This window comes from Simochromis diagramma, unplaced genomic scaffold (assembly GCF_900408965.1).
Source record: "Simochromis diagramma unplaced genomic scaffold, fSimDia1.1 OVJJ01000293.1, whole genome shotgun sequence".
Taxonomy (NCBI): domain Eukaryota; kingdom Metazoa; phylum Chordata; class Actinopteri; order Cichliformes; family Cichlidae; genus Simochromis; species Simochromis diagramma.
The window spans coordinates 12,234,966-12,258,845 of NW_024386801.1; the positions used below are offsets into that span (position 1 = coordinate 12,234,966).

Consider the following 23,880-nt stretch of genomic DNA (forward strand, 5'->3'; position numbering starts at 1 on the left):
TTTGAGTCGGTTATCTGGGACCTGCCTGTGTGGAGTTCTAAAATGCCCCACTGCAACCCTACATTGGATGAGCAGAGGAAAATTAATGGATGAATGTTTATCATTTCCACTTTCAGTTTTCCACATTAGCATGCTAACACATATTAATCAGCATTAAGGTAGAGCTTAAGCAGATGGGAAAGGCACTGCTTTGCAAATTTGATTAGCAAGTAATGTACTGTATGAGTTTTGAGACATTTCCTTTATATTTCGGTTCCAAAAAACATCCACAGCAGATGAACAGTATCTGAAAGTCATGTCCTTAAAAACAGAAGATCCAGTAAAGACCTGACACAGGATTCAATTGATCCATCTACTCTTTGCTGATTATTTTAGAAATAGTCTCATTGTAAGGCTGGCTGACAAGAAGACATTCTTAAGGAAGGGAAATAGAGAGAAAAGGCAATGAAAATTAAAATACAAAAACATAAAAACAAGCTCGAGGTTTTTCGTGCAAATGGTCAATAATATATACAACAGGAGGTCAGGAGAGAGGTACAGCAGTGAGTGTCTCCAGACATCTGTGAAACACAATGGAGGCTGTGTCAATGATTCCAAGCACACTACCAGTGCAGTAAAAGCATACCTGGATAGAAAAATGCACAGTTGAGCACTCTTAGTCATGGATTGGCCTCCCCTGAGCCCAGACCTCAACATTATTGAACATTAAAGTAGCAGTGTGGGATCATGTTGACAGAGAATGGAATGAAGGCAGCCAACATCGAAAGAAGAGCTTTGAATGTCCTTCAAGAAGCCTGGAGAACTATTCCTGAAGACCAAATATTGACTTCCAAGCTTATTAGAATTGTACTAACTCAGTTTTTACCTTTATGCTGTATTTCCATGTACCGTGCAATATGGTTCCACCCATTTCCCAGTTTCTGAACTAAATATAAAGAAATTATGGTTGGATCAAGACTTTTGCACAACACTTGTATTTCCAACAAATTAAATGTTCTATAAAATAATGATGCAAAAAATAAAGTTCCAGAGCTTTTGTTGAAGTTATTACTCAATTTCGTAACAAATTTCAAGTATTCCATTTCATTTTAAGACAAATAGGTGAACGAGTTCATGCAGCTCTGTAGGACTCGTCCTCTGTGAACCATGAATATCTATTTAAGTCAATCAATCTATTAAAGAGTTGCTGAGATTTCACATTCTGAATGAACAGAAACTCAAAGGTTCTTGCAGGTTAAGTGATCAGCTACAGCAGCATCTCAACTCCTGGAAGTACCTTGTAAAATGAAAGGCAATAAAGAAGACCAATGAATCTCTGGACACAGGTGTAGTAAAAATGATTCTTTAATATGGAACAAAATCAGAGCTCAGCTCCAAGGCTCCATCCACCCAACACACTTTATAACACTGATGGGTGGAGGAGAACGAGAAAATCAACCAGTAAGATCACAGTCCGCTCGGCCAAAAAACAGGAGAGGCTAAAAAAACATGGAACGCAAAACCAAAGTGCTACTGGGCTTGACCTCGAGACGCCCTGGCTTCCTTCCCTCCTGACCCAGGATGTGACCACGTGCACACGCCTTTCTGCTGCCTCCCAGGGCTCTCCCACCTTTTCCTCTACTCCACCCTCAGGAGGTCAGAGGCTCCTCACAAACACAGACGACCCATTGACCTCTAAAAACTGGGTGAGGTCAGCGTTGAGGTGGATTAGGAGGAGCAAAGGGGCGTGTGAAGGTCGTTTACGCTGAGTGTGCTGCAAGCTGTGGGTGTGTAGTTCTCAGAGGGACGTGAAGCAAGGCGTCTTGGTTATTATCATGGCTCGCCGTGGAAACGTCTGTGGTTCAGTCCTCCTGCTGTTTTACTCCGAGTATATGTGGAATCTAATCAGCTTTAAATTGTTGTTCACTACAGATTCAGATGGAATGTTTTGAAGTTTCTGAGAAAATGAGACGAGGGCAGGAGAGAGAGGACGTCTGCGGAGGCCGCCCAGTAAGAACCCATTACTATACTAACACAGGGACATCAACAGAAGTACTACACAGATATGTACAGAGCAACCAAGCAACACATTGGAATACTGAGTAATAAATCTGGTGTGGGAAAGGGTTGGTAATAATAGTCCACTACGAATGCACATATCCCACTACTTTTTCGTGCAGTTGGTCCAATCTTTAAGGCTATTCTCCTGCTCTTGCTACAAACGGGCAGCAGTGAAGCCACCAAAACATAGATTTAAGTCTGTGCTTGACTTTGAATATGGCTGCTTTGTGATTCTGCATGCTGAGCTGACAGCTACCCATCTCCTCACACTTTGCATCAGGAGGGTAAAGAAAAAGAAGTATGATTGGGGGTAAGAGATTTGGGGTGAGTTATAAGCATGCCCTCTTTTTTGTGCTAAATCATTCTCTGGTCCACAGAGCTCTGTAGAAAAACAAGGTGTTCTTCAGAAATGTGGAGGGTGATGAATGAGAGATGCTAATGGTCAAAGGATCACAGATAGATCAGGAAGCACGGATTACTGTGAAATTAGACTCTGGTGGTGTGCACATTACCAGCTGAATGGGAGAGCAAATGAACAATTGAGCAGCGAGAATGGAAATCTATACTTGGCGGACGACTGAAACGTGCGGTGGGAAAAAAACAACAAGAGTGGACATGAGGAGGAGACACACATTGGAGGAGGGGGTGGGGGTGGAAGAGACGGAGCAGCTGCCAGCTTCAGAAAACACAGTCATCCTGCACCTTAATGCACACTGCATCACATGACAAACTACATCAGAGAGAGGAGGGAGGAGGGAGGCACTGCACAGAGAGCACTAGCACTACCATGGACGGACACACACCTAACATACACGCACACACATACACACTACTGCACAGGGTCCCAGTCTGCGTTCCACCGCACTCTCCTGGCTGCCAGAACCTCGCTGTGTCTTTGTCAAGAAAAGAAATGAAACAACAAAATAACCGATTAACAAACAAACGAAAAGAAGAACACACACTTTGGATCCGACTGGCTAGAATAAAAAAATAAACCAGAAACGAAACTTAGAATATAAAAAGAGCCAGTGGCACTGGGTTTTACAGAAAGCATTTTTCTCAATAACTGGCTTTTGAACAGCTCTACGCTTTTTCTTTTAGTCTACCAAGTATATACTATTAACCTTACCAGGCAGCTAAAATCTATACAGTACTGTCATTTTTCATATATTTATAGATATTTATACACTTTACAAAGTTGGCAAAAATACATAAATAAATACATTAAATTAGATTGTACACATCACAACTGTGTGTTTTAAGTTAGAGCACTCTTTGTTGAAGAGTTGGGCCACGGCGAGTCGAGAAAAGGAGGTGAAGAAACAGGAGTGTTACCCTCGACATCCCTCAACGCAAAGAAGTCACCATCACACTTTGTCAGTAACATTTCGGAGTATGGCATTAGATCGGTTAAGTGTATTGCTTATTACCTACCTGATTAAAAATGTCCACATTATGGCAGGAGTTAGAGGCTGCTCTAACTGCATCAAGTCTATTTACAACCAGCGAGGAAAGTAAGAGACGCGCGCTCTGACGGATCTGGGTTTAGGGGAACTTTATTTTTAGTGTGTCTGTGGACTTTCTGACCCTGTGGGACTCCCTCTACAGGATGGTGTTACAAATGAAGGCAAGACTGTATCCACTGTCCTTCCTGCAGAAGGCTGCTGGGAGTATCTGCTGTACCATATCATGTCTGTTGGCAGAGACGGTCCTAAAAGTGAAACTGATAAGCTCCATCTCAGCACTGTCGACAGGCCCAGCCAGATACATAAGGCAATGACATATGAAAAATAGGGAAGTGGGTGTACTGACACCTGCAGTGAAAATAACTGGACTAGAGCCCTGTGCAGTTATTTATGTATATATTTGATAAAGCAGTGGGCTGAATATGTCTGTCAAGAAGGCACAGGGCACATTTTGGACATTTGGAAACAAGTCTGTCCTATTTTTTAAATTGTTTTTTTTTTTTAATGATTAAAAATAATTATTGCCATATGGCAAACATTTATAGCCTATATAGGTTATTTCTTATTTCTTCCTCAAGACTGTGAATTATTTAAAAAAAAGAAAAGAAAGAAAGAAAGAAAAGGAAAAGCACAAGATGGGCCTATAATGTGGCAAGTTCATGTCAGTCACTTGTGCTTAACCATGAGTCTAACCCCCGAATAAGAGGCTGACTCACCAGCATGAAAATTGTCTTTACGGGGTCAGATGGATGGTTTATGTCCTTCTACTAGGAATACACTCTGTCCTCATACATGCCCATCCCCATGCATGGCCTCCAACAGAGAAAATAATGTCTGCAAATTCAATGAAGACGGCATCATCGGTGTCAGAACAGGGCCAATCCTGCCTAACACAATGGCATTACAGTAAATCCCCAAGCCTGTGAGCAGACAGGGTGAGATGCGATGCCAAGCAAACCAGGACAGAGTGGCTCCACGGGGAGGCGTGCAGCTTGCTTGAAAAGCAGGGCGCTGCTGGTTTTGGTGTTTGCAACACAAACGCAACAAAGCTTTATGGCATGAGAAACACAGGCTACGATTAGCGCCACATATCGCACAATTTCCTGGAGGTGTGGGGGAGGGTAAAGGGTATGTGGCAGTGTTGCTACGGCGGATCCGGGATGTGTTGGGTATCACTCCTTCCCTTTGTTTCTCTTGCCCTGACCACACGACACCTCCAACAAAAATACAGCAGACATCAAAAGCCCTTGTTCAAGAAGGGCAGGTATAATCAGCTTCAGTATCGTTAACATCACCACTGTTATTCATGAATATCGTTGTTTTCGTCATCATTTCGAGTGACAAATGAAAACTCAGCGTACAACAAATGTTAATTTTTCACCAACAATATTTACATGAAGTTTTTCAAAAACAGAAAGCTTTTTCTTCTCACGGTTTCGGAAAGAAATAAACCCCAACACAAGAACACCAAGCACACACATACATACACACTGACCAACAGTCAAATGTGAACAGAAAGAAATAAAATATATTATTACTCATTATTGTTTTTCATATCCATTTGTTACTATTCAAATAATGCTTACTTAAACCCTGATTGGGAGAAGTCACATTGGTTCTCACCAGATGCTTAAAACAATCGAAAGGGCGAGTTAGGGGAGGCGAGGTCTGTCTGTACAGGGCGACGCACGCAGAAAATGACTCGACAAATGACAAAGGTGACCCGGAGGGGTTCGGGGCTTACTCAGCTGTCAGAACATGAGTCAGAAAAATAAAACGTCAACTGCAGATTCCCTAGAATGAGATTATGACGACGACTGCCTGATTTTAATCCGTGCATACACATTTAAAGTCCTCTAAGACGTAAAATAACTCTACCCTTAATCTAATATCGTAAAAACTACTGCAAAGCAGGCACCTTTCCAATAGAGTGACTCAATGATGCTCATCTGAAGAAAGCCATATCCATCAAGGAAAACTGCTTAAGAATAAGAAATGGTGCAGGAGAGTATGACAAGGACAAACAATATCATCAGGCTCAGAAGAATATCTTACTAATCCTTTGGCAAACAGATGTGACCCTTTCAGCCAATAAAGCTTTAAGTTATTTAGAAAGTAAACAGAGGAGGGAAGGCTGCTGGTGACAATGATAAATTTGGGGATGCACAACCAAGAATAAACATCTCAAAGATAGGAGTCCAGGAATGACTCATATGCTTCACAACGCCAAGCTGATAACAGGACTCGTGGCAGTGTTCTAGTTTCCCGCATCAGCAAGTGCGAGAGGGTCCGAGAGAGTCATTAAATGGGGGACGTGATGCTAAATGTGGGCGTCCACAGGCCTGCCAAAGTTTGTTGTGAGCGAATGGATGTGACTGAGCCGTGCAGCAACCTCTGGACCTGAATGAGTCTATGATTGGTACAAAAATGCTTTTGGTTGCTAAAGCTAACTTTCCCCTTCATAACTACTGCACTGGGGGTCTTTTCTAAAAACTCACCTATTTGGAGTTTATTAAGGCTTAAAATGATGGTCATGGCTGTTGTGGTTAACAGGTGTCCCTGCAGCTGGGAGCTCATCTCAACTAATTTGAGTCACTGAACTCCACCTCAGGAGCATTTCTGTGGAATTATCAGAGAAATAATATGGCTTGTTGTTCAAGGTGTTTCGGTTTCGGTTTTGGTCAGTGAGTGTATGCATCCTGCTAACCAGGCTTGATAGCCTCAGCTCAGATCTTTGCATTTCATGCTGTCTTCCACGTACGATCACTTCTGTCTACAAAAACCAACATGGCCCAAAATGCTAATGTTTCTGTAGCAAAATGTGGACTCCACAACAATTAGGTGAGGACACAGTAGATAGATATATAAAGTCTAGGATGGGCACAGGCACCAAACTAAAAGGGAACCACGAAGAGATGGAAACCAGTCATCCAGGATGTCCTCAGCTGTTCATGTCTATGTTTGCGAGCGAGTATAATCCTGACTCTACAGCCAAATTTAGAATCTGCAGTAGTCAGCACTATGAGGATCCCTAATGAGGATCCCGGTCTGTTCTCTAAAACCTAAAAGATATGGTGCAAAGTCTTGAGCCACCAGTCATTTCTTTATATTGTGTTCGAAAAATCTGTCTAGAGATTCAATCTACTGAAACATGCAAACATACAGAAATATAGTATATAAGGCAAAAACAGGTATTACAGTTATGACCACCTTTATTCTTCAACACAGTCTGGACCCTACTAAGCAAGCTTTCCCATAATTTCTTTAAGTACTCTTCAGGAATAGTTCTCCAGGCTTCTTGAAGGACATTCAAAGCTCTTCTTTGGATGTTGGCTGCCTTTTGTTTGAATCTCTGTCAAGATGATCCCACCCTGCTTCAAAAACGTTGAGCTCCATAACCAATAATGACCCATTGTGTGTTTTTGTATCCAGCTTTGCTATTATTGCATTGACAGTGTGTTTGGGATCATTGTCATGGTGAAAAACGAAGCCGTTGCCAATCAGATCTTTTCCAGATGGTGGATCAAAATCTTACAGTATTTTTCTGCGTTCATAATTCCATCAGTTTTGAAAAGATCCCCAACACCACTGGCTGGAATGCAGCCCCAAACCATGACAGAGACTCCACTGTGTTTTACAGAATATTTGTAGAGACTCACTCTTGTACCTCTCTCCTGACCACTTCTGATGATAACCTTTCAAATTTGAATTCAGAAATCCATAAGACCTTTTGCCACTGATTTTCAGTCCAGTTCTTTTGTTATTTTTCATTCTTCAGCCGTTTTTTTCAGTTTACCTTCCTTCAGATTGGTTTCCTCGTCAGACTATTTCTGATGAGGCTTCAGTGAGCAGTAGATGGAGATACAGATCCTGCTGCAGATAGTTTTTTAGGCCTGCCACTTCTTCTTGTGGCACCTTGACACTTTGTAAGAACACACAGCACACCATTCTGAGATACTAAGTTTATGTCTTATAGCTCTTTGGGAATCACCTTGTTGATACAAGAATGCTATTTTATTCCTGTCAAACTGTGTCCTCTTTCCCACTTTTAAATTCAACTAAAGAAATTGTAAATTGATGTGTTTTTGCAAGTAACAAACTGCCTAAAGATGCAATTAAAAATTGATTCTTTGCTAAGTTGTCTGTGTAGACACAACACTGATTCATCCTTTGAGTTAGGTGCCTTGTTATGTGTGAATGACTCATAGGTCAGTGATGAGTGAATTAACAAATAAACAAACAAAAAAAACCATTCCTTTCAAAAGGGTTACGAACTGGACTGAAAATGGTTGAAAATGTAGTCAATGTCAAGAGAAAATCATAGTGAGACCTTCAGAAAGCCTGGAGAACTATTACTCAAGACCACTTTATGAAAACCTGCAAGCTGACAGTAAGCAAAATATAAAGAAATGAGGGGCGGCTCAAGACTTTTCCCATGTACTCTACCTTGACAATAAAGGCTGGCATCAGCATGCCAGCATAATGATGTGATACAGGCATGGCAAAATTTAAATTTACTGCTTACTCTTAAGTGAGCCACTGAATATCTGTTAAATGGGAGTTTAGTAATGAGTAATGAGCAGTTTAGTTATCATGCCAGAATTTACCAATTAATATTAAATAAGCATAATCACAGCTGGTGTTCGGTTTTGTAGGTATTCGGGCATAAACCAAAGCACTAAAAAGGTTTTGACTGAATCATAATACCACAGAAAAAAGAGAAGAACCTAAAAAGGTTCCAGTTCATCCTGAGGGCAACATGAACGCCTGCACAAAAATCCAAGAACATCTTTCCAACAGTTAATGAGACTTTAACTAAAACGGAGAGAAAGAAAAACATCAGAGGGAAAGAAAAATTTACTAACTACAAAAATCCCCTCGAAGAGCCTTTATTCTCTGGGAAACTTGGAGTCAGCGATGGTTGTGTCAGTTATCTTGAATTGAAGCTTTGTAATCAAACACTAATTATCTACACCTGCACCTACCCGCCAGCTCCGCCAGGGAATGAAGAGATGATGAAAGACGGAGCCGAGCCTGAACACAAGGAGAGCGAGAACAGAGAGAGAAGTTGGTCCAAAAAAAAGAAAGGAAAGAATCTCGACTGGGAGCATCTGCACCGCTGCCATGCTGCATTCATGAGCTTAGGATTGTTGAAGGTCATTGCCGACGGTGTTGGTGCCAACAAAAGGCAATAAGTTTAGAGATGTGAGACAGGTGGCAATATAATAAAACTAGGATTTGGAAATTGCTTTCTCCTTTATACTGTTTGGCTCTGAGCGCAGCATCCATTTTAATAGTGCTGCTGTTTGACTGCTGGCAAAGACAACATAATATTCAGGACTCCTGGTTATTTTAATGGAGTGAGCAACTTCCTGGATAGTTGGGATACTGCTGTGCACACCCAATATTACAGTCACACCTGGATTTTGTTTTCCTTGTCACATGTAGAAACAATGGTTAACTTTATGGACTTTTTTCTCTTCTGACTACCAGCATATGTACTCTGTTTTAACCGAAACAAATGAAGATAATTGATGTCTAATTCTTTGCATATTTAACATTTGCAAGTGTCAAGATCTTGGTTTAAACAGAATGCTCTGCTTGGGAGCTGAGACCCTCTTCAGCAGCTAAACAAATACGCTTAACGGTGTTTTATCAGCTCGGTACGTTGTGACTTGTTCCAACTTTATGAGAATGGCTTGTAAACATGATTTTGAACTGATGACAGGCTCTTGAAGCTGTTTTTAATGTTTTTGCTCTTACTAACTTAAAACCTCACTCAAATTAACTCACTGTGAGACATAACACATTGTGAGTTTCTCATTTGGGGATTGCTTTAAAAAAAAAAAAAAGTATAACTGTTTATGCATAACTCATCTAACACATCAAAATGAAAGATTTTGTACTGAAACATTTCTTTCTTTTAACAGCTTTGCGATATGATGAAAGCTCACTTTGTTACCACTTAAAAGCAAAAGCAGAGATTTAAATGGGGAAAATTGTTGTTTTGCGGTTCTTTTAATTTTCGCCGATGTACCAGTGTGGTCTGTGGGAGTACAAACAAACGAGAAAGTAAAGCCAAAATGACTAAACTGCATGTTGAGCTTTTCACGTCTCCGGTTAGCTCGCTAAAACGTGCTCAAAGAAAGTATTAAAGTGTCTCTGGCTAATTATCTGCTGGCCCACCAATTGAGGAAAAGAGAAAATGTCACACGCTGAATTTCCATGTAAGAAATAATCTGTATTCAAAAGCTGTAAGTTTTAAAAGCTTGACCCTGTATCCTTTCAGCTTCCAGTCCTACCTGTCAGGATCAGAGGCATTACACGGTGCCTCATGTTTCTATAAATAAAGCCGTATCCCCAAGTTTACAGGGTCACTGATGACTAAGCTTTGTAAGCCCCTGTAGCATAGCAATTTATCACTTTTCGAGCAACGAGGAATCTTGGCAAAAGGAAATAGCAGAGGTACTGTGTTGACTCATCGCCTGCACGTGTGCTTTTCACAGCTTTAGCAGCGAACACCCACTGATTTCCATTTTTTCGCCGACGAGCTCTATCCCTGTCCATCACAAACATGGTAACTAATGAGAGTCTGCCACGTTTTCTTTTATTCTTAGCAAGTGATACCTCTGCAAATCGTGAGTCCCCCAGGTCCAAGGAGGCAGATATTTCTCCTTTCTGACCACCTAATGGGAGTGTAATGTGCTGTGACACTGCAGGCAGTGGCTGTCAAAACAGTGGGCCCTGTTCCACGGCTGGCCAATTGTTCTGAAGGTTGCTGGACTGGATCAGCGCATCGCGGCAGCCTGGCTCACACAAACCACACTACCCAGAACACACTGAGCACACCGTGCGCTGCCCAAGACCAGCTTAGAGAGCTACTGGACAAGGAGTAACGCACGCTTACACAACTGCAAATTCATACTGTCTGTCAAGTGTTGAACTGGTTGGCATAACTGAAAATAAACACCGAAATGCACGATACTGTCAAATTGTTGCATGATGCGAGGAAATAAAATCCACTGCAGGGGCCACAGCTTTTTTTGATGAGGCTGAGTTAGTTCAAAACTACTCACGCTGCATTACGAAAATGGTTACGTTTCAGCGAAAAAACAAACTGATTATATTTACTTGCTAAGTCTGTTTAACTTGAGAGATTCCTGAAATGAGGATTTTCATTTAGAAAATTAAGCCGCTGGAAGAAAAGAAAGGAACAGGTGACGTGATTCGCTTGTCAAGACTTCATGAATGCAAAAAAAAACCCCCACACAGGCAGGCTGTAGTAAAGAGCACACTAAGAAAGCAGATTTCTTTTTAAGTAGCTCTTAATAGTTGACAGCTTTTCCAGTTGCTGCTGCTTTATGACAGTTTTATCTACGTTACAGAAATATCGAGCTGTGTTGAATGTGCTGGGCAAAGAGGGCAACGGTACACTCTATGGTACTCTCTAGCACTCAGTGAAGAGATAATGTCTAATCTGCTTCTACGGTATCTCACGGTGGCAGATCAGGCCATTGTCTAATATCACACCTATTGTCTGTGATACACGCTTGCTCATTTTTCCTTTGAAGTGCAACAAAAACCCAAAGAATGTTTTATTGTTTTATTATTTTTCTTCCAGTGTGGAAACTGGAAAAATGCACATCGAAATGACTGTTTTAGATGCCTAACAATTGTTCAGCATTTTGAGGCGAGGAATACAGGACAGACTGTTGGTTAGAGCTCTGATCACGCTCTTGTTGTTGATCGACGCTTTGTGAAATAGCACTGCTGTGCTGGCCGGCTTCCACGTGACAAGAAGACAAGCCTGATATCTCCATCCCGGCCTGACATTTCAGACACCAGCAGTCTGCCACCAGGAGTGTGGTAGCTGACACACACACACGCACGTGTGCATGCACGTACATCGAGAAAAAAGAATAAAAAGAGGAGGATGAGAGCCCTGCATCCTCTATGACCTACATCTCCAAGCCCTGAAATCAAAGAGAAGACGTCACCTCTCCCCAACTTCTGCTCGCCCTTTCAGACACTCCTCCCTTAATTTTTCACCATCACTATAATCATCATCATCATTATTATTGTTATTACATTTCCAAAAAGTGCAGATAGAACTTCCCCGTGCCCTCGTTCAGAAGGCAGGGCAGTAGAAGATGGGGAAACAATGGCAGTAAGAAGAGCAAGAAGAGCGCAACATGAGAAAGAGAAAAGAGAAGATTTCTACAGAACGGCTCCTGTGAAAACAAACGCACACCAACAGGCACACATCACCGCAGCACAGCGCACAGTCAAAACGGACGGAGATCGTCACCCCCGTCAGCGTAAAACATGAGCACGGGGCAGCACAAAGAATTCATAGCATCATTAAACAGACGGAAGTGTGCACACGCAAACCCACGTGCACGTGCGTAAACTGCACAAACGTGGCCTCTTGCCTCTGCTCTCATCTTAACGTTGGAAGAAGATTTTAAACTCGTTTCCTCAGTTGGTGATGCTGTGAAAAATGACATCATAGTATCTTGAGGGGGAGGAAGGATCTGTTTGCTTGTTTGTGTTTTCATCTTCTTTTTTCTCTCTCTCCGTGTCGGGGCTTTTTTGTCTGGAAAACATCAGGAGCGCTCCGTTTCACAAGTTCATCGTGTCCCTGCTTTCCCAGCTTCGGAAAGTTCAGTTTATTTTTTAAATTTTTAATCTCTATTTTTGTCGGAGCTACAGCACAGCACCCACAGCACACAGACGACGAGGAGGAAGAGGGGGAGGGACGTCCAGAAAGGGGGAGTGGGGGAGGAATTCGCTAATATTGTGCCAGGGGAAGAGAAATTGGGAACAATAAAGGGGGAAAAGAAGAGAGAAAAAAGGGACATAGGGAAGAAAAAAGAGGAGAGAAGAGACAGCGGTATCAACAATTCCATCTTGAGCTCAGCTGGTTTCATTACACACCATATATTGATTGCTTTCAACAACTTCAGCTGAACATTAAACCACTTTTGAGTAAAAAGGAGGAAGGACTGAAAAGGAGGGGGAATATAGTACTCTTGAGACAGATGACAAGGACGAGGCGGCAAATGAAGAGATGGAAGAGATGGGAAACAGCAGGCGACCTATGAGTAATATACTGTATACTAGTCGTGTGTATAGGGGAGTTCTGCCAATCTATACACCTAATATATTCATATGTATATGTACATACAGTACATACTGTATAGTATTGTATACCTGGAATATTCATACAACAGGATTATATGAGATTAGATCATTACTGACGATTCTCTGTGATCCCACGGGACTGGCACCTTGTATGGGTCAGGGGCTGCAGTGCAGTTCAAAACTAAGGGATCGGCAAAGGAATTGATTATCAGACCTCCACAGGCAAAGTGCATAAGGACGGACAGACGGACATACAGACAGTCAGAAACAGGGGAACCATTGGCAAAGGGGTGAGACACGGAAACTGAGATGGGGCTTTATGAGAGGAGGGAACACAAGAGACGGGTCGGGGAGAAAAAATTTGAGATCCTTGAAAGAAAAGAGAAAAGGACTTTAAAGGTTTAAGAGAGCAGATGGCTAATTGTACCCGTGTTTCGCAGCCTGGCAGCAAGTCAGTCTTGTGCATAAGGACAGGAGTGGGAGGAGGGGAGAGATAGAGAGGAGAGAGAGAGAAGGAGGAGGAGGAGGGAGGGATAGGAGACGGGAAGGGGCCATGAAGGAAGCTGGGTAGTGCGATCAGGCCTTGAGAGCGTGCCACTGGGCGACATTAGTGCGCGGCCGAGCGAGCATGTCTTTCCAGTGCTTCACTTCCGCTGGTCCACTCTTCCACGATAGGTAGATCTGAGAGAGGGGAAGAAAAGAGGCAGAGGCTTGATGAGGGAATAAATCTTAAAGTAATGGCTTTTTGTCATTCTCACATGCATTTTGGGTTCAAGTTTCTCATGGCTTCACTCAGTCATGACAACACCTTTGCAAAGAGAGCCGTTCTGTGCATGCAACGTCTGACATGCACCACATGCGAGGAGAGCCTGGAAAGCTGCAATGAGTTGGAAACTAATGAAATGAAGAAAGAACAGTGTCTCAGCTTTCACACAGGCTGCATAACTGATGGAGGTAAAATGCATTTTGCTGTTGCCTAAATTAGCAAATTTTCCTTTTTTTGCCTGGAACCTGTTACTTTCTCAGCTTTCAGCCATGAAATTAGTCTGGCACATAAATCCACATCAAAATGGCACGTAGTTTTCAGTCTGTGTGCTAAACTAAACGAAACCATCTGGTGGCTATATTTTCAAAGGACAGACATGAGAGTGGTAACAGTCTTCTCATCTGTTTACCCAGAGAGTGAATTATTAGCTAACAAACCCAGCTCTTCCGTTAAGAGGAAAACGGCCAGCAGGGTGACACGATCCTCACCAGATAATCAAAGCCTGAAGCTCATTATGCTCCTGGATGATTTCTCCTTATTGATTGTTTTGCTCGCTGCTGGTGAATAATGTATGAGTGTATAATTCATTAATTAATTACTGTATTATCTTCCTTGGTGTGCTCTCTGTCATTGCCGTGGTCACAGGGTAAACTGCAATGACAAGCTGACCTACCTCGGTAGCGACTGCTTGTTCCCTGAAAGTACTTTTAATCAGTTGCAGTTTCAGACTTTGTAACAAGGAGGATTGCACGTCCTGAACAGACGGCACCTGTGAAACCTTACCTTGCCAATAACATCGTTGCGGCTGAGTCTGTCCTTATCCATGACGGTGATGATGATGGTAGTCTCCCTCAGCACATGGGCGGGCACGTCAAAGGGGAAGGACTCATTGAAGACGGGGTTGAGACAGCGCTTCATCACCACCGTCTTCTTCTTCTCTACACGCTTGTCCTTGTGCATCAGCCACACCTTCACATAGGGATCTGCAGCGTGGAAGCAGAGTGCGGTGGTTTACATGAGCGAGACGATGAAGATGCACATGGTGATTTTTTTTTTCTTATTCTTTTTTTTTTAGGGTCAGGTTTGCAATTACCCTCCTAATTGTTAAAAGTCAGAAAAGGCAGCAGGGAAGCAGATACCTCGTTTGAGCTCAAGGTCAACTTATCCCCCGAGCAAGGAAACATACAAATGAGGAAGTATTTATGGAAATAGGGCCTGGGATCTGTACTACTAGTTCTGGAGCATTGTGAGATTCTGTCGTACTACCAGCCACCAGTCCTACTACTGCGGGAAGCTGTAATTGTACAAGAAATATGCCACAGAGAGCATTTCACAGCGAGACAGGACACTTTAAAAACTAGCAGCAACCAGACTGAGCTGACACAGATTTGGCTAGGAGGTTGAAGATCCTCATAGATATACAGAAAGAGAGGACAGGAAAGAGGGAGGTCAATGGAGAGACGCTTGAAGTAATGTCACCTTGCTGCTGTAGCTATCGACGGTGGCCAGCAACCGTCCTGTTAGCAGACGAGTCAGTGAGTGTTTGAACACAGAGACAGAGCCTTGTGTGAAGCACAGAGCTTCCAAAGTCAGGAAGGACTTCCAGCTGCTGAGAAATGCTTAGAGAAAGAGAGCCTAAACAAACAAAGGGGAGTGTATACCTGAGGTGCCCCCGATATCCATGGCTTTGAGATTGCGTGCTTTGATGATGTTCACAGTGATGGTGTTGGCGGTGGGATTATAGCAGAGAGACACCAGCAGGTCTCCTCGTCTCCCCTGAGGAACGCACACACATACGCGCGCACACACACACACACAAACACACACGCGCAAACAAACACAGCGGAGTATGAATCACCCAGCCTAATATCAGATTTCATCAGGGAATATCAAACTCCAGGCTACTCACTAGCTTGTTGTGTAATCTTATATCACTGCCCTTTCTGCTCTAACCTCCTTGTGCCAAACACAGACCATCCAGCACCCAGGCAGGCATGGGCGAGCACGTGGCTCACCCCCCAAAAGTAAAAATATGTCAATCCAGCTCACATGCTGAAAACTGTCAACAAATTTGTCACACGTGTTTTAATAAAACCACACGTCGCGGCTCGACCCCGCGGTCACCCCTCCCTTTCTTACACTGCCATCACTGCAGGGCTTCAGCTCCTTCCAGAAGGTCTTTAACTGGCCCAGTTCCACCTTATTAAGGGGGACTGACACCTCTCCAATGGGGTCATTCCTGCTGAAACGGTCATAGTCCAACACCTGAAGGTAGAGAGTGCGCTCTCTCACCTTCTCATAAGGGAAGCCTAAAACAGAGACAGAAACAGAAAACACTGAAGGGTGAGGGCTAAACCACAGAGAGGGAAGAAGGCCAGTGTTATCTGCAGCAGTGCAAAGAGGGATGGTTTTGGCTGAGAAGTAATATTAGGCTCCAGTAAAAAAAACAGCCAACTCATTCATTTTTCCAAGAGCACAGGCCATTGTTCTGATTTTGGAAAAGGTTCTGAACATTATTTTTGGCTGTTTTACCATTTCACAAGCAATTCAAATCATACAGGAATGAGACACTTCACTGCCATCTGCGCGACTGCTACGAAACCTCTGCAGTGTTCAAGAGCATTCGTTATTATTCGACTCAGAATGATTTCCGCAGTTTCTTAAGCTGGAGCTTTTATCAATGCAAAAAAATGTTGTTGCAGTTTCACACGTTATGTGTTTTCACACATCTCCCACAATGCTCTTTTTGTGTTGAGAGACAGCTCTTTGTCACAGCTCGGTAATCGCACTGCGCAATCTGAATCCTTTGCCGTGACTATTTAAAAAAGACACATATTCTTGAAGCAATAGTTTTACATTTTGAAATGGAGCTTTTGAATTTATCTCTTCGTGCCTGTTTTCGGTCTTTATGCAAAGCGAAGCAGCTCCTGGCTGCGTAAGTATTAAGTGGTCTCAATCTTCTAGCATTATTTTCAGCAAGAAAGCAAATGACCAAATCTCCCTAAATGTTCAGTTATTGATTTAAATTGGTTTACAGCTATCCAAAGCCCTAATTATGGAATTCATCCCCCTCAAATGTCATGGTCCCAGGTTGTTGTGATGCTTTTGAGTACTGGTTTGTTGTGTTGATTAGGTTTAATTTCTGTTTGGATTTTATCTTTTCCTCCCAGAGTTTATAGCAACCTCAATGTTTCGCCGTCTTGCCTTGCAAATCTTTCTATTATTTTAGTGCCTTTGTCCCCCTTTTTACATCTCATTTAGCTTTTTGTATCTTTTGAATATTTCCTGTTTTAATTTGAAAGCTAGTTATACTTTACCATCTTTTCCAGCTGTGGTCAGTCCCCAGTCGTGTCCTATTGAGGAGTCATTCCCAGTGTGTATACAGACTCGTACTTCATGTTCCAACTTGTTTGCTCTGGTTTGTTTTATCCATTTTTTGAGGGTGTTATTCTCAAGGGGACAGATTAAATGAACCTAAGAACTAGAAATATAAATGACTAGACTAGGAAGAGCAATGAAAACTGAATCATAAATAAAACTAAATCAAAGAATATTAATTAAACCAAAAACACATAAACACTGGGTCACAGACCCAGGACCATGACGGTTATATTTGATTAGCTTTTGTTTGTTATCTGACTCAGCTTCTTACAAATGAGCAACATGATTTTACATAAACACACAATTAAAAGTGTTAATACTTTTGGTTATTGTACATGACAGATTTATAGTTTTTTCTGTTCTTTCAGGCTATCAAACTGAAAGCAGTGATGTCCCAATCAAACCACAGATGGCAGCATATTTGGAAAAGGTGATGGGAAATATTTAGTGAGAACATTCCAGTATGTAAACACAGACCCTCAAACAGGAAGGTTTCGTTCCAGTGGGGGTTGAGGTTCTTCCTCTTGACCTTGGTCTCCAGCTTGTGCTTTTTGTCAGGCAGTAGGTAGATTTTAACAAAGGGGTCGGAGGTGCCAGAGAAGTCCTTGGCCGGGAGGTCCTGGCCCCTGAGAACTTTGACCGTGAGGGTCGTGTTCTGGAAACTGTAGCCTATGCTGAACTGGATCCGACCCAGCTTTTCACTGATGGGCCCTTCATCATCCTCCGAACCTGGGGACAGCTGCAGGGCAACAAAAGCAGACAAATAATTATAATGCTCAGATATTCAGCAGCAGCAGCAGCCACTCACATGAAACTCTCAATCCAAGGGCACAGATCTGGTGTCACACACACACAGACCTTGACAGAGAGAAGCTGTGAGGGGAGGAGATTTTAGGGCTGCGTTTCTATCACGGTGTGCTAAAGCAGCTGCTCAAAGGCAGGGATTGTTCTGACATTAAGAAGACTGAGAGAGCTTAATTTCCTTACTAATGTTCTTAAGAGGCAGGAGGTGCTCAGATTGGAGATAGGGGAGCTTTAGACCACCCATTCTCTCTCACAGCCACTCTGACTGCTTTATCATTGCTGTGCACTAAAAGGCCACTATCTGATGGAAGCAACGGCCGGAGAGAGGGGAGCAGAGAGCGGGAGACAAACAGAAAGAGGAGGAGAGAGGGAGCATTGTGTGAGAGGCTTGGAGAGAACAGGCAGGAAAGCAAAGCTCAAGGTTGCCATTCTGCACTTGCAGCTGTCTTTACAATCATTTCTTTTCTCCCTGCAGCTCCACCTTCTGCCTCTGTCCTTTATTTTTTCCTCTCCCGTTCCCACTCGCTTTCTAACAATAACATAAATTGGAACAAAGAATTCTGAGAACTCTGAGTGGCGATAAACAACCACCAGTTTATTAAAGCCACTATGTGCAGCCGTTACCTCTAACAAAAAGTAAAGCTGTGTTATGCAGGCAAAGTCTCACTGAGCATTATTTGAAACTGTTGATTTTGCTCCCCGAGGCCAGGGCTACAATTTCAAAGTGACAAAGACTCGCTCAGCAATATGTCAATATGGCATTATGGAGTATCAAGCAGAGAAAGTGTGAAATTCTCCAAGTCTAATTTATCAAACAGCGTGAGTCACCTTGCATGCCTGTTTCGTTTGATTGTCACTGTAGGAACTGCCTGTATGTTGTTCTATTACAGCTCCCTTACTGCCAGCTTTAGATTAACCTGTGTATGGATTTACCATAGCACTGCAACACGTGCCCTACCTGGTGACTGAGAATTACCTTCTGGGTATGTGGCCAAAAGTACTTGGACACCCTAATATTAAAGAATTTGGATTTTTCATTTCAAAACAACAGACACCATGAAGACTCCTTTAATCTTCAAGGACATCTTTATTAACGATGTCAGACACTCACTTGAACCGATAAGGTAGAACTCATATCAGCTTTCTGATTCATCATTAAAACTCTTGCAGGTGACAGCTCTAATGAGGCTCTTCAATACAAAACAAGAATTGGGATGCCAAGATCAGGTTGCTCATAATGTGGCTGAACCAAACTTGTAACATAACTGCTCTCTTTACTTTGGATAAGTGGATGATGGATTTGGTTTCAGAGCATGGTTTTACTCCTTACTTTGCACAATATCAGTAAGAATATAATATAACCATCTCAGCAACACAATTCTGACTGCGAGCGCAGCAGCCTCCCCCATCTGCTGTTCATATCTTCGGTTTGCATCAGACAGCCAATCAGAAAAAGCTTAAAGGGAGGTTGGCCTTAAAGGGGGAGGAGCTGAAACCGCTTCTTTTAGGCATTAGATGATATGAGGATCTGTGCTAAGTCTAATATAAGATAAATATGGATTGAATGGATTGGACAGTGAACTGATCAAAGATATTTTACAGAATAAAATTATGAAACTAGAACAGGGGATAATGCATCCCTTTCTCAAATGGTGCTTGCAGATTACAACTTTTATAGAAAGCCTGTAACATGAACTGAAAACTGTCTACTGGGCATACAGGATCCAGTGTTAGTGAAGTCCAATCCTTAAAACAAAGCAAAAACCAAAGGATCCACCTTTAAAATTCCATCCAATCTAGGTCTTTACTTAAAAGCCCCAAACTAACAGCGAAAAACCTATTTATTAGTGTATGGACTGATATAGCTTACTTTTACACCAGTATTGTTTTTCTGACACTGTTAAATGGGCTACTTTTTTGCACTGCCCAACATAGTTTTTTCTATAGTATGATTTTCAGGCACTCAGTCCCATATAAATTGAGCTTGTACAATAATTATTATTAATAATAATATTGCCAGCTGTTTCAGCTTCTATGGGAGTTCTTTACATCTTCAGTAGAAACCAGCTAACTTGCCCCGGTGGAAAAAATAATCTACTTCTTTTCACTGAAAATTAGCAGCCTAAACAGTAAAAGTCAGGTTAGACCAATCATATCATAGACAGCAAGATGGATTTGAAGTGGGACATTGTCTTACCATCACCATGTCTCCAGTGAGAGAGTTGGCCAGGTCGGTTACAGAGGAGTGGCCATCAGCATCAGGAGGTTGGCCCTTGGGGCTGTTGGCTGGCTTGTTGCCTCTGCAAAGAAAAGCTCACGTTGAAAGCAAGAAAAGACAGAGAGGACATGTGAAGCTAATTCATCTACAGAAAGAGAGAATGTCTGAGCACCCAGGGAGTCCAACCTCCACCTGTTTAACGCTTGAAACCTGCCTATCTGGAACAGCCGATGGTGGTCCAAGTTAACTTTGGATAGATGTCACTTCAAGCTGCTTTTTCTGTAGCTTTCATGAGCAAAGCCAAGTAAAATGTGCCAAAGATTCCACAGATTAATGGCGGGCGCTAGAACTGAGGACAGTTGATGCGGCAAGTGGTGTTTGAGGAAAACTGGAGTCTGAGATGACTATATATAGAGAGCTCCACCCTGGCAAACATCCACATCTTTACAAGAAAGTTACCTCCACTAAAAAAAAACCCAAAACAAAGACATTTTCAGACAAAACATAAAACAGAATCACTAAATTTATTGACACAACCCAATTAATCATCCTGGTAGAAATTATGCTCAGTCTTTTGACAACTAACAAATGACAACTTTAACAGGACACACATGTATAATGACATATATAGCAACATGACGTTACTTTAAAAACAGTAGACAGACATATATAGCAACATGAAGATGACCAGATGTTTAACAGGACAGACATTACATGGCTTTGTAAAGTATTTTGCGTGTTTAAATTTCCCTCAGTTGCACCAACATCACAAGTTTTATAAAAACAAAGGTGAGTGCAGAAATCTGCCATGGAACAGCTGGTTCTTAGGTACAGATGTTAATAGATGTGAAGTTTAGTTCCTTCTCATGAGTATTGTTTAAAAAACAACATGTGGGATAAACATTCTGGGAGAAAAATCACTATGTTCATACATCGAGAAAACAAGAATCACAAAGTGGACAAAAAAAAGGAAATTAGCACAAGAAGACAAAAAAAATTAAAGAGAATAAATATTTTAAGATTAAAGGAAGTGTGAACAGATATCACAAGAAAAGAGAGTCAGATGCAAAAGTCCTGCATAACATGACGCATTGGACAAACAGCGCTGGATAAATGACTAGTCAAGGCACATGGAGAGGCTGAACACTGAAACACCAACAAACAAACAGTGAATCGAGAAGGAGAACAAGAACAGAAACACTGAGAAAGAGAAAAGCAATGAGCAGACACAGAGAGGACACACACACTAACACTGGATGGAAATCATAAGGACTGCAGATAAGACAGAAGGTTCAAAAGGGAACGTGAGAAATAGAAAAAGCAAGCTGAAAATTATTTATCTGTATTAGAAGAGATAGCAAGTATTAATAGTATGAACAGTAAGAGAAAAAAATAACAAACACCAGCACATTAAAGAGAAATAGAGAGCTGCAAGAAAAGATAGGGAATGAAGGAAGGAAAGCCTGGAAACACAAGAGAGGCTTAGTTTGGTCAGTCTGATAAGTATCAAAGAATAAGAGACAAAAAAAGAAGGCTATGCACACGTAATATCTTTAACAGGAGACAAAGGGGCATACATGCTAAAAAAGAGGAGAGAGAACACAGAGAGTAAAAGAAAAAGACAATAAATACAATTGATCTTCAGGAAAAAGAGAGCAAGAAGCACTATTCTCTGCATGGAGAGCTCAAAATAATCGATAGAAGAACCAAAAAATATAGAGAGAGGGGAAATAAGGAGTCGATATACCACACGAAATGATAATACCACCAAAAACACAAAAAGGAACAAGTAGTAGGAAAAGCACATTTAGAGTGTTACAAAAGAGGGTGTTGATAGAAATTAAGTTGAGAACTACAAATGGTAAAAGTTGATTTTAAGACGAACCTGAATTTTCAACCATTTAGCAACACTCTAAAAGTGTGGACCAGGGACACAGGGGCCAAAGCACAAACTGGCATTGGCTACATGTGCATATATGTTATATGCAAGTAGTTGTCACTCGGAGAGTGAAGGCAATGCCTTGAACAGGCAGTAGACAAGGAGCCCATAGAAAGTCTGTCTGTCCGGCCAGCATTCTCTGTCGAGCTTTTCACCAAGTTTGTTTCGAGGGATGTTTTTTGGTTTGTTTGTTTTTCTGGACCCACTAAGCTTCGAATTTGGATGACAATTGATGTTGAATGCAATAATGTGTACATTTTTGCAGAACACACGGACAAAACTAGAGGAAAATATACTGACAAATAGACAGACAGAAAAGGCGAGCAAACAAGACAAGCAAACAATCACTTCAACCAGCAAAGGAACCGGAGTGAGACGGGGGGGAAGGAGGGATGTTAACCATTTCAGGAAGGGAAGGGGATGCTTATGAATTGCTGTTAGTTGTATTAGTCGCCAAGGGAGGTATTTGCATTTCCATATTGCCTGATTATTATTGCTTTTATTGTTATTATTCTGCACTGGCTCTAAACTGCAGGCAATGAGTTTGAGAGAAGCAAAAAGCTGCGCAAAACACTACACCTAAAACATGAGCATCTACTCAAGAAGTCTAAAGCAAAGGGAGACTCTTAGGGCTTGAAGTAAAGCAAGGCACCTCCCTCCTCCTCCACCTCCCAACTATCGATGGGGGAGTGAACGTCTTCAATTATTCATTCTCCTTCATGCTTCATTCAGGGGTTCAGTGCATTCTCAGGTAAGAGCTACTGCTGTCAGGGGAATGGCCGCTCTATAAGGCTTGCTCTACAGCACCTGAGGTGGTCCTCTGCTCCCTGCAACCAGGCTGCTTTAAAGAAACGTCTGGGCCTGCGGATCAGTTAGCGCTTCCAGATCGTACATCTCACTGTGTATTGAAAGTGATTGGTTTCAGTTTATTCAATTTCTAGCAAGGCAATATTAAATGTGGCAGATGGCATTACTACAACTGATACATTTTGGTGCCAATGCTTTTTCCCTCTGACCCCATGGGGGTTGATGTGGTTGACATGATTTAAGCCTGCAGTTGTCTACAGTATCCAGTGGGGGGCAGAGTAGACTCAGATCAGATTCTCCCACAGCTAAGACACAGAAAGTGGGCTGTTGGCATAGCAACGACTCTAGAAACACAGACCATACATATGAGGGTTTGGGATGTGTGTGACAAGAGGATGTTAGGAGTGGCCGCAAGGGAAGGGTGTGTTTAGAGGAGTGCAACAAACAGGCAAACACACTGAGAACAAAGAAGTTAAGGTATAGGATATATGACAGGTACAGGTGAGAGCCTCGCAGACACACACATTCACATACAGACGTATGGAGGCAGGCGGGGCCACTTTGGGTTTCACCGTCCTGTGATACTATCCTGTTTTGTTACCTGACCGAGGGCCAGCAGCTCGTAGAGAGGGGGAAGGGGGGGAAAGACACTCCACTTCTAGGCTGGAGAGAGACGCGAAAAAGAGAGCCCAGCCCAGCCCCTCTTTTTTTTTCTTTTTCTTTTCTTTTTTTAAAACATTCAGACTCCCCACCCCTCTGCAAACATGTCACACTCAAGCAAACACGCTCATCTGAAACCATGAAGTGATGTATTTCAATGTCTATGCTCAATTTCATAGCCGCCATCTGTCATTCTTTACAGGTAGGGCATACTTTCCAGGCTCAGTCACAGTCAAAACCACAACAGTGCATTGCTTACATAACTCATTATCCACATGAAACACAGGTACATTCACACTAGACTCAGCCACTCGTCCCCTATGTGAAAAAGAAAATGTTGTAAAAACTATATGCCGCATACTATCATTTACTCATGAAAGTGGCTGCTTTCTCATTTTTCCTGCACAGCATACTGTTTGTTTATAACTGTGTTGCATAAAAAAAATGCAAAAGGGTGTGGAGGACCAGAACTGCCAAAATAAAAAATAACAAATAGTTTGATATTTTAAAAAAAATCCAGTAAATGCACTAAAATATATAACATATAATTAGAATTCATATAAATATATTTATTTTCATTTTCATAAAATATTTTATTAACATTTCTGTTGGTGCTGGTCAACCACTAGGGACAGATTTGGCACACTTTGAGCCT

The 23,880-nt window shown here is 42.1% G+C and overlaps 1 protein-coding gene across 5 annotated transcripts in view; it reads right to left on the reverse strand.

Annotated features, from left to right (window-relative positions):
- Window positions 1-1,328: 1,328 nt before the first annotated feature.
- Window positions 1,329-23,880, reverse strand: part of syt7a (synaptotagmin VIIa) — a 98,802-nt gene continuing 76,250 nt past the window's right edge. For 4 of the 5 annotated variants that reach the window (XM_040025922.1, XM_040025923.1, XM_040025920.1 and 1 more), the window contains 6 exons: window positions 19,799-19,901; window positions 17,275-17,536; window positions 15,556-15,725; window positions 15,078-15,192; window positions 14,200-14,399; window positions 1,329-13,331 (listed from right to left, as the gene is read on the reverse strand). In XM_040025922.1, coding sequence (XP_039881856.1) covers window positions 13,227-13,331; window positions 14,200-14,399; window positions 15,078-15,192; window positions 15,556-15,725; window positions 17,275-17,536; window positions 19,799-19,901 — 955 coding nt within the window. In that variant the 3' untranslated portion in view covers window positions 1,329-13,226. The remainder of the gene's footprint in view (window positions 13,332-14,199; window positions 14,400-15,077; window positions 15,193-15,555; window positions 15,726-17,274; window positions 17,537-19,798; window positions 19,902-23,880) is intronic. The other variant, XR_005695016.1, reaches the window with a different exon arrangement.